General features: G+C 47.6%; 1 protein-coding gene across 1 annotated transcript in view; it reads right to left on the bottom strand.

Annotated features, from left to right (window-relative positions):
• Positions 1-762: 762 nt before the first annotated feature.
• The window catches only part of LOC119436069 (argininosuccinate synthase-like), a 23,545-nt gene continuing 11,308 nt past the window's right edge, over positions 763-12,999 (bottom strand). The window contains exons 5-7 of the mRNA XM_037702815.2: positions 12,960-12,999; positions 8,346-8,411; positions 763-1,709 (exon numbers count right to left, since the gene is read on the bottom strand). The exon at positions 12,960-12,999 is cut by the window's right edge and continues 117 nt beyond it. Coding sequence (XP_037558743.1) covers positions 1,670-1,709; positions 8,346-8,411; positions 12,960-12,999 — 146 coding nt within the window. The 3' untranslated portion in view covers positions 763-1,669. The remainder of the gene's footprint in view (positions 1,710-8,345; positions 8,412-12,959) is intronic.

Here is a 12,999-nt window from a genome sequence, read left to right on the forward strand (position 1 = left end):
GACGAAGTGGCAATCTCGCTTCCAACCTCAATGCCGAATGATATACCACGTCGAAGTATATCTCGTAATCACTGCACCTCACATGAAACTTCGTAGCAATACCCACCATCCCTAGTATCCTGGTTGCGACTTCGTTGCAACGGCTTTCGATGAAATGGCCACGCTCATGGCGGAGCTAGGTGTCTGTTGCAGATGGGACACTACCGCTTTAACATACAATATTTAGGCTATGTACCCCCTGTGTCACAGTGGCACATTCATCCTCGAAGATTGGTCAGTTGACACATGCCAAGATCACATACACCGTGCAGAATCTGTTCGGGCACAGTGACTTCAGTTGTCTACTACGCCAGACAGCAGCCAGCAGCAAGTTCGGGGGCGCATACCCTGTGGCTCACATTGTCTACTCGGCAAGACAGTAGCCAGCACATACCTAGTGGCCTATAACTAGTAGACAACTTGGGTCTCTTTGTATGTGAAAGAGGTTAGATACACACCGCAAACTGGGTGTAGTTCCCAAAGAATGCGAATTGCATTAAAGAAAGATCGTGGCCTAATGGTTAGAGCATTGTATTTCTGTGCTTAGAAGCCGAGATTCGATCCCACCATCGGCCACGTATTTGTTTTTATTGAAGAGACCCGAAACGAGGTAAAGCGGGAAGCTACCAACCGCAAAGTGCCTTGATTAGAATGCGGCAAAGAATACTTCGCATTAATATTGTCACCACTAGCCACTTTGGGCTACTGGTGGTGCCAGTTTCTCCCAACCAATCCGTTCAGTCATCTGCTCATCGAATGGTTCTATTACCTCTCCTACGTCCTTCGTGCGCATGATCATTTCTACCCCGCTGCAGACGTCAGCGTTTGCGCGAGCTTATTCGGGCACTCGTCTGCTCCTAGAACGTTCATTGCCTCTCTCCCTTTGCCTTTATGGGTGTGTTTCTCATTAACCAGTTTGTTACATCAGTGCTCGTGCCAGCCAATCCGAGCTCTCAAGTGATCTAGGAATCTTTCCATTGCTTCTCTTGCTTTGCCTTTCTTCATGCGCATGCTCCTTTATATCCGACATGTGACGTTAGCACTTGTGCCAACGAATTCCGTGCTCATATAATCCTGGAATGTTTTCATTGCTTCCCCTCCCTCGCTCCTCTCTATACCCGGCTGATGACGACAGCGCTTGCGTCCGAAAATACGGGTACTCAGCTGCTCCTGTAATGTTTCCACTACCACTCTCTCCCCGTCTTCGTACGCCCGTGCTCCTCTACAACCCTGTTCCACCCTTCCACAAATGTTTTGCCGAAACATTCGTTGCCTCATTCAAAGCAATTTGCGGGAGGTCGGTAGGTAGGTAGGTATTTCCTGTCCCGCCACACTTCGAACTTCCCCTCAAGAACATCCCCTCTTGGTAGTTACTATTTGGGGAGGAATGGGCAGGATAGGGTCTTAGGGAGGTGGTGCAGTCGACGCAATTATAGCTGTACTTATATAATAAAAAAGAAGAGCAGGCATTCAACCTTGCGGTCATCGTAAAATACTTTCGTTGTATCTTTTTTTTTTATTTTTAACAGCTAACAAATACCCAACCCGTCTTGGAGTACAGTCCACCTAGGGGGGTTACAATTCAAGGTCGTCATTTGTGGACGAACATGTAGTTGGCGCCTCTCGGTCCCTACTTCAGTGCATTCTTGACACGATGCCATTCTCGTAGCCTGCGAAAAGAAAAAGGTGGACATAAAATGAGAACCAATTAACGCAACAAGTAGCAAAAATAATTCAGCAGCATGTGATAAGATTTCTTTCAGAATAAATAACGAGACAAGAGATCATTTTCGCGCCCCAAGCATAGTGGCGTAACCAATACAACAGCACGTTGTTTATCTAACTACTTGCTCAAATTATCATAATTCGGTGGCAATCCTTAGAAGCTTCTCCATTTCACTGGATAGCATTCTGCTCACATCTGGAGAGCTACCTCCCTTCGCGCATTTGTTCAGTTTAGTTTATCAGTACCCACCGTGGTTGCTCAGTGGCTATGGTGTTGGGCTGCTGAGCACAAGGTTGCGAGATCGAATCCCGGCCAGGGCGGCCGAATTTCGAGGGGGGCGAAATGCGAAAACACCCGTGTACTTAGATTTAGGTGAATGTGGTCCAAATTTCCAGAGTCCCCCACTACGGCGTGCCTCATAATCAGATCGTGGTTTTCGCCCGTAAAACTCCATAATTTTTTTAGTTTATCAGTGTTTTGCGTTAAGCACAAGTTGATTGCCTCCTTTGACTTGCGAGATTCTGAAGGCGGGACAAAAGCAAGCTGTGATGTATATTCATTCGGCTAGTATGAACAGTGGTACTTAACGCATGAGTATGGTTCCCTGTAAATATATATGGCGCTTCCTTCCCATTTGCTTCACTGAATTTATTACAAGCACATTTAGCTAGCTCACGCTGGTTCGCTACGAGGGTTCCTCAATAAGTAAGGTAAAAAGTAATGAAATCGCCTGCTTCCACTAAATTTATTTGTTATTTCTCAACATAGTCCTCTTGGAGCTCGACACAGTTGGTGAAGCAGTGTTCCTTTTTTTTTATCGCGTCGGAAAAGTAATTCGTCTCAAGACCTTGAATATTCTCTTTCACAGCGGCAATGACCTCCTTCTCCGAAAGAACTGGCTTGCCCGTAGCCTGACCTTGAGCTTCGGAAAAAAATGTCGCAATGAGACAAATCAGGAGAATATAGAAGACGGCGCACCAATTCGAACCTATCTCGTCCAATGTGCATCCTATATCCATTGCTTCTGCACAGGTATGTGCCGGTGTGTTGTCCTGTGAAAGAGGACGTTCTTGCGGGACCAGCCGTATTCTTCGCAGCTAAGCATTTAAACGGTTGAGAAGTTATGCAAAATATTTTCCATTGACTGTATGACTCTTTTGTAAATAGTCAAAGAAAATTATCCTTGTGAATTAATACAAATTTTTAAATGGCCACACCTTCCCGGCCGACAAAAACAGTCTTCGCTTTTTTCGAGGCATTTTCACCAGGTGCTGACCACTGCTTTGACAGCTTTCGACTCGATGGTGTAACGCTGCATCCACGTCTCCACCAAAATCCCATATTGACGTCAAAAGTCTTGTGCATTGCGCTTGAGCAGTAACAAAAACTCTTTTGCAATGTCTTTACGCATGTACTTTTGGTCGATGGCCAGCGATCGCGACACTCACCGCGCGCACAGTCTTTAATAAGGCGATATCATTATAGGCGAACTGCACACGCTTTTGATGTATCTTACAGAAAATATGGCCTATCCCGAAGGCATTGGAGTCTAACGCAGCGCATCAAAGTGCTAGCTGTCACGAGGGAAGAATGTGAGAAACTGGCACATGATGCGCGCGCCAGACGTTTCAATGAGCGAATTTGGCGGAGGAGAAGCATGCGTGCAATCGTGGCCTACATGTCATCAGTAATTCGGCATGTGTAACAAAAGTCAGCAAACAGCTGCTTGAGCTCGTAAGCTCTGTGACATGCAAGGCAATAAAGAAAAACAAAAGTTGTGCCCTAAAGTGCAGAGAACTGTGCTGCTGTGCTGGTAGACGATCCAACCATCGGTTACTCGTTTTTCTTTTTTTCGCCTACTTAGAGAGTTAGTGGTGCTGAGTTCTGGCCTAGTTTTTTTTTTCCTTTTTTATGCATTGGTAGCTTATATTTTTCCCGAGTACTCTATCATACTACATCTAGATAAGGCCAATTCACGTGGCGTCATGCACGCCATTTTGCTGTCCTATTCACAGCTTCCACTGTTCTGCTGGAGAGATGCCCATAGAGATAAAGCACAGTTTTTCATCGTGTTGGCTATACAACGACATGGTGGCTTCGATGACCTCAGTGGATACCTCCTACAGCCAGCCATAAAGTTGCTTTCAACCCTTTTCTTGACAACAATGGAATAAGTACGATGCCTTTCAATGACTTCGCATTTTTTAAGAGGACCTAAAGAAACGTCGCAGTTTCCCCCGAAAAGCGAAGCATCAATTAGGATAGCAAATTAGTAGAGAGCTATACTTAGTAAGTATAGTAGCTTTATCGGCTGTATAAACTTGAACACATTCGCTTATAACTGAATTAAAAAGTATGGTGTCAGCGCGCACAAGCAAACATGAATACATCACACTCGATGATCGCAGACAACCGCTGTCAAAACGCTGGCGTGAGCAAGCGCGGCAGCAGCAGCGAGCGAAGATTCGTGCGATCTAACGCTTCAATGGAAACTGCGCGGCGAAAGCACAGCGCATTCAAGGGTAGGAGCTGAGTGCACTTTCAAGATACGGTGCGCACGATCGCTCGCAGCAGCGCAAAGTGCGCAGTTGCTGGCAGAGCAGAAGCCGCACCCCCTTCCTCCCGCGCTGCCTTCCCACTTTCCTTCTTTCGCGCGCGAGATTGAAACACCAGATCTATACAGTTAATATAACCAACTCTAGAGGAAAAGTTCCCCACAGCGCCCATGTATTGAAATTGGGAACCGCAAGGGCGCTGGCTTGTTGCTACCCTATGCAGGCGCGCATGCGCAGACGATGAAATCCGATTAAGACGAGGCGCTCAAGCAACGCGATCCCGATCCTCCGTCAGTATAGTAGCGCTATCTATATAGTTAAGGCGCCTGCACACGCAGCCTTTAGTACACCGTAAGTTTTACATCAAAATTTTCTAAATAGCCATCCGATCGTTCTAAAAAATATACCGACTGAACTTCAAACGTTGTCCGTACCTACGTGCTACGTGTAAGTGCTTCCTTTTGCATAATATATATTTTGAATATTTAAAGTGCTACAAAAATTACTCGAAGCTACATGGCGGCACCATTGCGGTCCCCACTTTTTTCGCCCAGCTTTTCCTCTAGAGTCAGTAGACTAACTCTATAACCAGATCCCCTTGCGCCGGGTCGCTAAATGCGCAGTTGGTTGCGGACACAACGGTGCCCCCCCCCCCCCCCCCCCCCACTCTTGCTTCCATCCCCCCGCGGCCTTTCGCGCGACGAAGAGTCGCGTTTGCTGAGAGAGCAGAACCCCCTCTATGAACCCTCGCGGGCAAGCGAGCGCGTTGACACGCTTGGCGCATTTTGATTTGGCCTTATTGAGGCGCAGTTAGAACGCAGGCGAGAGCTTGCGCGGAGAAAAACATTTCACCAAAGAGACTATAATGCTTTCGCATTCCCACACGTAAGCAGTCTTAAGTGTCTTTGCAATATTTCACCTGCAGCTCCCAAGGCACTTGCGTACGCTGCCCGGGAACAACGGCATAAATGTCAGCCGAATTTTACTCCATTCGTCGAAACTTTCTGCTAAGATAAAAGTCATGCAATGGCGATGTAATGATTGATTGCAGTTGCTTAAACTTTACGTTTATTACAAATGGCAGAGATACTTTGGCATTTGTCACGCAAGCAGTGACTAACTTTCGAGGTTGTTTTCTAATGCTTGTGTGCAAAATTAACCGTCGCGTGTGATTGAATACAGCTTTATTAGTAATCGTACATAGTTCGCATTGACTGAAACATTTCTGCAACTAACACAATAAGTTGGAGTGTGCGAATATTCGGAACTTTCGAATAACGAATCAAATAGTGCCCTGTTCGATTCGGTCTTCGAATTCAATAGTCACTATTAGTAAATGCGAATATTTTAACGCGACAGCGTTAAGGGCCCCGTGTCGCAAAAAACCGAGTGTCGGCGTCAACCGTCGTTTCGCGAAAAATCGTTCCGAACCACAACCAAGCAGGCCCTCCGTGTGGCGCAGAGGAGTTACTGAACCAATTTCCTCAAAGTAAAATGCGTCAGAAAAATCGTCGAAAAATCGCATTCTAGATAGCACAAGGCCGGTGCACTTCGATCCGTGACGTCATTTTACCTTGCCCTACTGCCATCGAATCTAATGGGGATGCTCCAGAGTAAGCCGCGGTGATTTTGACGTCACCGCTTTCGTCACGCCGGGCTTGGCAATGGAAATTTTGGTCCAAGCAACATGACGTAATAAAGCAGAGTGCACAGGCCTGCTATCTAGGGGGCGCTGCTCGGTGCGTTTTGATTTGGCTTTACCAAAGCGAAGTTAGAATGCTGGCGAGAGCTTGCGCGGTCAAGGAACGCGCGGATAACACAGGCTTCCGAGAGCGAGGGTGATGTGGCGCCGCGGCGATGTCCTCTCGCCTCAACCAACACTTGGCGGGCTAATGCAGCAGCTGGTGTTTCCTTTAGCCCGCTCTGCTCCGTCGAGGCGCGATCGTGAGGTGGCGTCGGCGAGCGAACGTACAAGTAGGTTCAGAGCTTCCTAAGCCACCGCACAGCAGAGCTGAAGATTGGGGAGATCCAGACTGCAGTATACCACCCTCCCAACAAGGGCACACCACAAGAAGCAGTCATCTCACCCACGCTCTCCAATGTTGCCATGATCGGCCTCGCAAGAAAACTGCAGGACGTTGAAGGCCTCCGCCACGCCTTCTACGCAGACGACATAACACTCTGGACCACAAAAGGGTTCCTCATTGAAAAAGAAGGACGGCTGCAAACGGCAGCTGATCTCATCCAAGAATACGTCAGCCAACGGGGAGACTACAATGCTCGCCCGAGAAATCTGAACTCATACGATTCTGGCGAGGCCGGGGTAACCACACGGTCCCCACAGACCCAACACGAAAACTCGAAGTACACCTCAACGGGGGCCTCATACCAGAGAAGCCATCGCTCAGCGTGCTGGGCATATGGCTGCAGTCTAACCAGCGGGCTACCCACACCCTTACGCTCCTCAAAACCAGTGTCAAGACGATATCACGCATGATATCCCGCGTAACATCCAAGAATAGAGGCATGAAGGAAGGAGACACCCTCCGACTGGTCAGAAGCCTGGTGGTGAGCAGAATCACATACAGCCGGTCCTACTACCATCTCACACAATCCGAGACGAAACAGGCCGACACGCTCTTGAGGATGGCTTTCAAGGGCGCTCTCTGCCTGCCGATGACTACATCGAGTGAGAAATTATTGGCGCTGGGGTTACACAACACCCTCAGCGAACTCACAGAAGCCCTTCACGTCTCACAACAACAGAGACTGCGCGGACTCACACGGGCCGGCAGGTCCTACGAACATTGGGCTTCAAAGCCGCAACACTATGAACCCAAGAAACCTGCACGATACCTCGTCACGTCCAGGACAGGTATCGCATTGCCCCAATACCACGCAACATGGACCCTAACCTACACTCCGGCAGGAGGTACATAGTACAATACCAGTACATAGAGAAAACATTCAGGTTCCATACCACGGCCCGTTTTACGGACGCCGCTATGTACGGGACGAAGAATAAGGGCGCAGTGGCAGTGGTCTGCGGCCGCGGGGCCACGTCACCTCCGGTGGATCGACCCTCCCCTGCGCGATCAGGGAAGCCTAAGAGCTGGCCATCGCGTTAGCCATCCTTGAAGGCCAACACGAAAACAAACCATTGACGATCCTCACGGATTCCCAGCAGGCCTGCAGCAACTTCCTAGAGGGAAGAAACCTGGCGAAGAGGAGACCGCGTGCATGCGCACGCGGTCTCCTCTTCGCCAGGTCCTTGCCTTCACGACCCCTGCCTCTCTTCTCTCCGCGGCGCGCTGAACCAGGAGAAAAAAAAAAAGAAAGGCGAAAGCTTGCACTGGGCTGCGCAAAGCTCAAGAGACAGCGAAGCTGGTCGATTGATATGGAGCGGCTAGCCGCCAACGCGTTCGGCGTCGGCAAGCAGCAGCATTCTTGGCACTGTGCCAACCTTGGTTAGCCTGCCTGTGTTTGTGGCATGCAAGGAACGCTGTGCGCCGACGCGTCCAGCGCTAGTCACGAGAAATGTCGCCAACGCGTTCGGCGTCGCCAAGCGACAGCGTTCTTGGCACTGTACCAAACTTGGTTAGCCTGCCTGCGTTTGTGGCATGCCAGGAGCGCTGTCACTCGTAGGCGCCCCGCGTCCAGCGCTAGTCACGCGAAATGTCGCGAAAGGGAAGGTACCTGCGAAAATGATCGCTCGAGAATACCTAGTAATAGTTAAGTTAAACCAAGTTAAGACCTAGCAGCAACCAAGTTCATACCTAGCAGTAGCAGCCAGAAAGCTTCGCTGTGCCTAAGCTTTGCGCGACTGAGTGCATACTTGCTTGATTTTTTTTTTTTACTTTTCTTTTTCTTCTTTTTTTACTTGAATTGCATACAAACGTATTTTAAAGCCACGGTCTTAACAGGTACACAGTTTTTCGGCCACAGAGCAATAATATGCGCTTACGATTTGTTCATCCTACGCACTATTAAAAAAAAAGTCTGAACGTATTTCAACGGTGTCTCACCTCAGCGCTTGAATCTTGATGAATCCGCCAGCGTCGGAAGGCGTATAATCTCCCTGGACGTCCATGCTGTCGTAAGTACAAACGCGTCGTACAAAACATCAGGACCATTCGACACACACGTTAAGCTGCACGCAGCGACACTGCATTCACAAAGCTTCTTGCACACAAGAACAGTTTTTGATCGGTCGGCGCCTGCGCTTTCAGTGCAAGCCGCAGCCCATTCTCTGGGACCGTTCTTGCACACGAACGACTTTGTGAATCCAAGATCTTGTAGATTTCCTTCGTCGTTCATTATACACAATGCTCTAGAGCAGCGAAACATGCCTGTGTATACTGGGTATTCTTTTTTTTTATTATTATTTTACTGACTGGGGCAGATAGCACGATCCTAGTCCTTGAGCTGGGTTACTCGAAAAGATGGACATAACTTCCACGAGACCTCGTAATGCAGAATTGACAAATCAACAAAATTTCACTAATTAAGTTTTAACTAATTACTTTACGGCACATATTGCAATTTACGAATTGTAGCAGTTGAGTTCGGACAGCTTATTCGCTTGGAAAATCAAAGGCGGATGCACAAGAGCCTCCACCAATGGGTGCACGCTCTAGACTGACGTCATGAGCCCGACGGCCAGTGACCCGGCCGACGGAGAACCGGAGAACATGGCAGCCCACGCTTCGAACTGGGCCGAGTCGCGTCAGCGGGACTATTTCTTTAGTCGCGGAGGCAATCGGCTGCCGCACTTCGGTCATCTTGGCGGGGCCTAAAAAAAAATTATGGGGTTTTACGTGCCAAAACCAGTTCTGATTATGAGGCACGCCGTAGTGGGGAACTCCGGAAATTTGGACCACCTGGGGTTCTTTAACGTGCACCTAAATCTAAGTACACGGGTGTTTTCGCATTTCGCCCCCATCGAAATTTCACCCCCCATCAGCGGGGCCTCTCCTGCCTTCTTAAGTTGTACCCGAATATAATATTAAGTTATTTTTGTGCTTCAATGCATAAAAAGGCGTTTTCTTGGGAAACTTGGGAAGCGTGTAGAGTCACGCTATATGTATATGCTACATGACACAGGGCATTCCTGTTAATGCGTCCTTCACCTAGTCAGGTTCACGTGTAAACAGACGATCAGGGCACGTTCGCCAACGACGCGTCACTATATATATTGAACGAAGATAATGGTCGTCCTGATTCCCTTTTAAAGTGTACGAGGCGATGTGCTGCAGCCATATAGCATAGAGCACTGCACGGGCCCGGGACGGCCCGGCCCGCGGGCCGTCCGAAGCGTTTGTCGGCGGGCTCGGGCTTGAGGCCGCGGGCCCGGGCCGGGCTCGGGCTTGAAGCCGCGGGCCCGGGCCGGGCTCGGGCTTGAAGCCACGGGCCCGGGCCAGACTCGGGCCCGCTCATTGAAGGGCCTAATTAGGCCTTCGAACACACGCGACCGTTATGCATTGCATGTTTCAATGTATTCTGTGCCAAGCTGAAGTGACACGTGCAAGATGACTGTCATCATCATCATCAGCCTATATTTATGTCCACTGCACAACGAAGGCCTCTCCCTGCGATCTCCAATTAACCCTGTCTTGCGCTAGCTGATTCCAATTTGCGCCTGCGAATTTCCTAACTTCATCACCCCACCTAGTTTTCTGCCGTCCTGGACTGCGCTTCCCTTCTCTTTGTATCCATTCTGTAGCTCTAATGGTCCACCGGTTATCCATCCTACGCATTACATGGCCTGCCCAGCTCCATTTTTTTCCTCTTAATGTCAACTAGAATATCGGTTATCCCCGTTTGTTCTCAGATCCACACCGCTCTCTTGACTGTATATCTTATCAGATGACTATATCTTATCAAAGAAAATAGTAAAACAGATGAAGTTCTGATTTTTAACAGCGGAGGTGTTTCAGCCGGGTCTAATGTGTCCGCTGAATACAAAAATGTGGGCCGATCCTAGCAGCAGTGCAGAAAGGGTCCAAGCGCAATAGCACATACACCTGTGAACTAGCGAAGCTGAGCCTGGTTAAGTCTAGCTAAGAATCGTGGGGACTAATTGCATATCGATAAAAAAATGATAGCCAATCAATAGCTAGTCGATAATCGATCAATATTCAATAAATTCCCGAAAATGCTGGGGATGACTTTAGCCTAGCCCAAATACGTGGCCAATACCTTACGATAGCCAATCGACAGCCAATCAATAGCTAATCGATAATTGATCAATAATCAATATATTCGGATAAGTTGGTAGTGCTTAACCTATCCCAAATACGTGGCCAATATCTTGCAATAGACAATAGATAGCCAATCAATAGCTAATCGATAATCAATCAATAATAAATCAATTCCGGGAAATGCTGGGGATGACTTGGTAGTGCTTAGCCTAGCCCAGAAGCCAGGACTAGCTAGGTGCCCATCATCTCCGCTGTCTCTTTAGCATTGCGCCGCCAGTGCAAGCTACGCAAATCTTTTTTTTTTCCGCAAAAACGAACATTGTTTCCGCGTAAGGAAAAATAAATTATACAAAGAACCACTCCTGAAACCATTTCCATGTTACCGCTTTTGCGATCGCACTATTACCAGTTTTAATACTATGGCATTATTTTAGCGCTAAGGCCAGTTACTTTGGTGCTTCAATGCATAAAACAGCGTTTTCCTCAAAAGGTTAACTGGAACGCCCATGCATTTCGTCGGACACTTTGAAAGTTAGTATATCGAAACTGGTTCAGTCCTGAGAATTCGTTCGAAGTGGATACGCCTTGCGAACTCAGCGGCTATAATTCGTAGATTGAAAGATGTGCCGTAACATAATTAATTAAAAAGTTAATTCGCGTAATTATGTTAAATATTCAATTAGGCCATCAATGTCAGAATTAGCTTGGAACTACATAAAACAATTAGCATCCTTAGAGCGTCGTCGCATTAATGCGAACACAAGAAATCCTGAGATATGGTCCATTCCATACTTCAGAACACTCTATAAGCTTCAGTCGTTAATGCATTACCTACCATTCACTTTGAACAGATACAAAAATGGCGGTAATTTCAGTAAGAAAGAACTCAGCTGACACTTTGGTCGCTTGTAGTGTATCTGATGTGATTATTATTCTGCCTTTGTGTATGGTTCTGAGTATATAATGTAAATCCTCTTTCGTTTTCTTAGCAAATGTTGATCTTGTAAAATTCAGTCTCATGCTATGTTGTATAGGTGGTGTTGCGTTGTTTTGTATAGCTAGTATTGTTATTGTAGTGTTGTTTAAAATCCATTCTGTTAAAATTTTTTCCAATTCTGTTAATCGCCGTGATGCAAATATTCTTTGTCTTTCCGTTCATAGCTATTTCGTCTATGAGGAATTCCAGCGATAGCTGGAAATATATGTGAATTATTGTGAATGTGTGCACACTGTTTGCGGTACTATTGCCTTGCCTGGTCTTTTGGGTCACGTCAAGCTACATCATCATCATCATCAAGCTATTCATGTCCACTGCAGGACGAAGGCCTCTCCCTGTGATCTCCCCTTAACCCCTGTCTTCCGCTAGCTGTTTTCAACTCGCGCCTGCAAATTTCCTAACTTCATCATCCCATCTGGTTTTCTGCCGACCTCGACTGCGCTTTCCTTCTCTAGGTATCCATTCTGTAACCCTAATGGTTCACCGGTTATCCATCCTACGCATTACATGGCGTGCCCAGCTACATATGTCAAGCTACATATGTAGCTTTTAGTCCAAAATGACCGTCCAGCATGTAAACTGGACAATAAATTGATTTGATTCGATTGATTTCGTCGGACACTTTAAAAATTATTATCTCGAAACTGGTTTAGTCCTGAGAATTCGTTCCAGGTGGATATGCCTTGCGAACTCGGCGGCTATAATTCGTAGATTGAAAGATGTGCCATAAAATAATTATTTAAAACGTTAATTAGCATAATAATGTGAATTCTTCAATTAGGCGTTTTGATTTCTCGTGGAAATAATGGTCACCTCATCGAGTAGTTTAGATCAAGGATTATAATTGCGCTATCTGCCACAGGCAATGTTTAAAAATTTGGTTCAGCTAAAATGAAATGCCCTGTATATTTGCATGCTAAATGACATCATAGAACTATATCGTACAAATCAAGGTAAGTGCATGCGCACCACCAGAAAAATAGTAGCACAGGCAATGGGCCGGATTACTGATGTTCCCGTGGGAGAAACAAAGATTTCGGCCTTTTATTGCTTATATACTGCAGCTTATTAAACCTCTAGAAGGTGAGGCTGACAGATACGGCACAATCTGTAAGTAAAAAAAAAAAGAATTTTTTTTTTCTTACAGGCCGGGCCTGGTCATGCACACGCGGGCCCTAGCTAAGATTAGTAATGAACGCCCGGGCCCGGGCCGGGCCCGGGCTCAGTAACACGGGCCCGGGTCGGGCCCAGGCTTGGAACCACAAGCCCGGGCCGGGTCCGGGCTGGTCTCGGTCATGTACGCCCGGGCCCGGGCCGGGCTCGGGCTTTGTATTACGGGCCCGGGCTGGGCTCGGGCCTCGTAAAGCGGGCCCGGGCCGGGCTCGGGCCGAAAAATCAGGCCCGTGCAGTGCTCTAATATAGCATGTCTGAGATGTGCTCACCTAACCAGCTCCTGGTTGTAGAGCGTGTTGGGAGCCCGGC

The sequence above is a fragment of the Dermacentor silvarum genome, chromosome 1, assembly GCF_013339745.2.
Source record: "Dermacentor silvarum isolate Dsil-2018 chromosome 1, BIME_Dsil_1.4, whole genome shotgun sequence".
In the NCBI taxonomy this organism is placed as follows: domain Eukaryota; kingdom Metazoa; phylum Arthropoda; class Arachnida; order Ixodida; family Ixodidae; genus Dermacentor; species Dermacentor silvarum.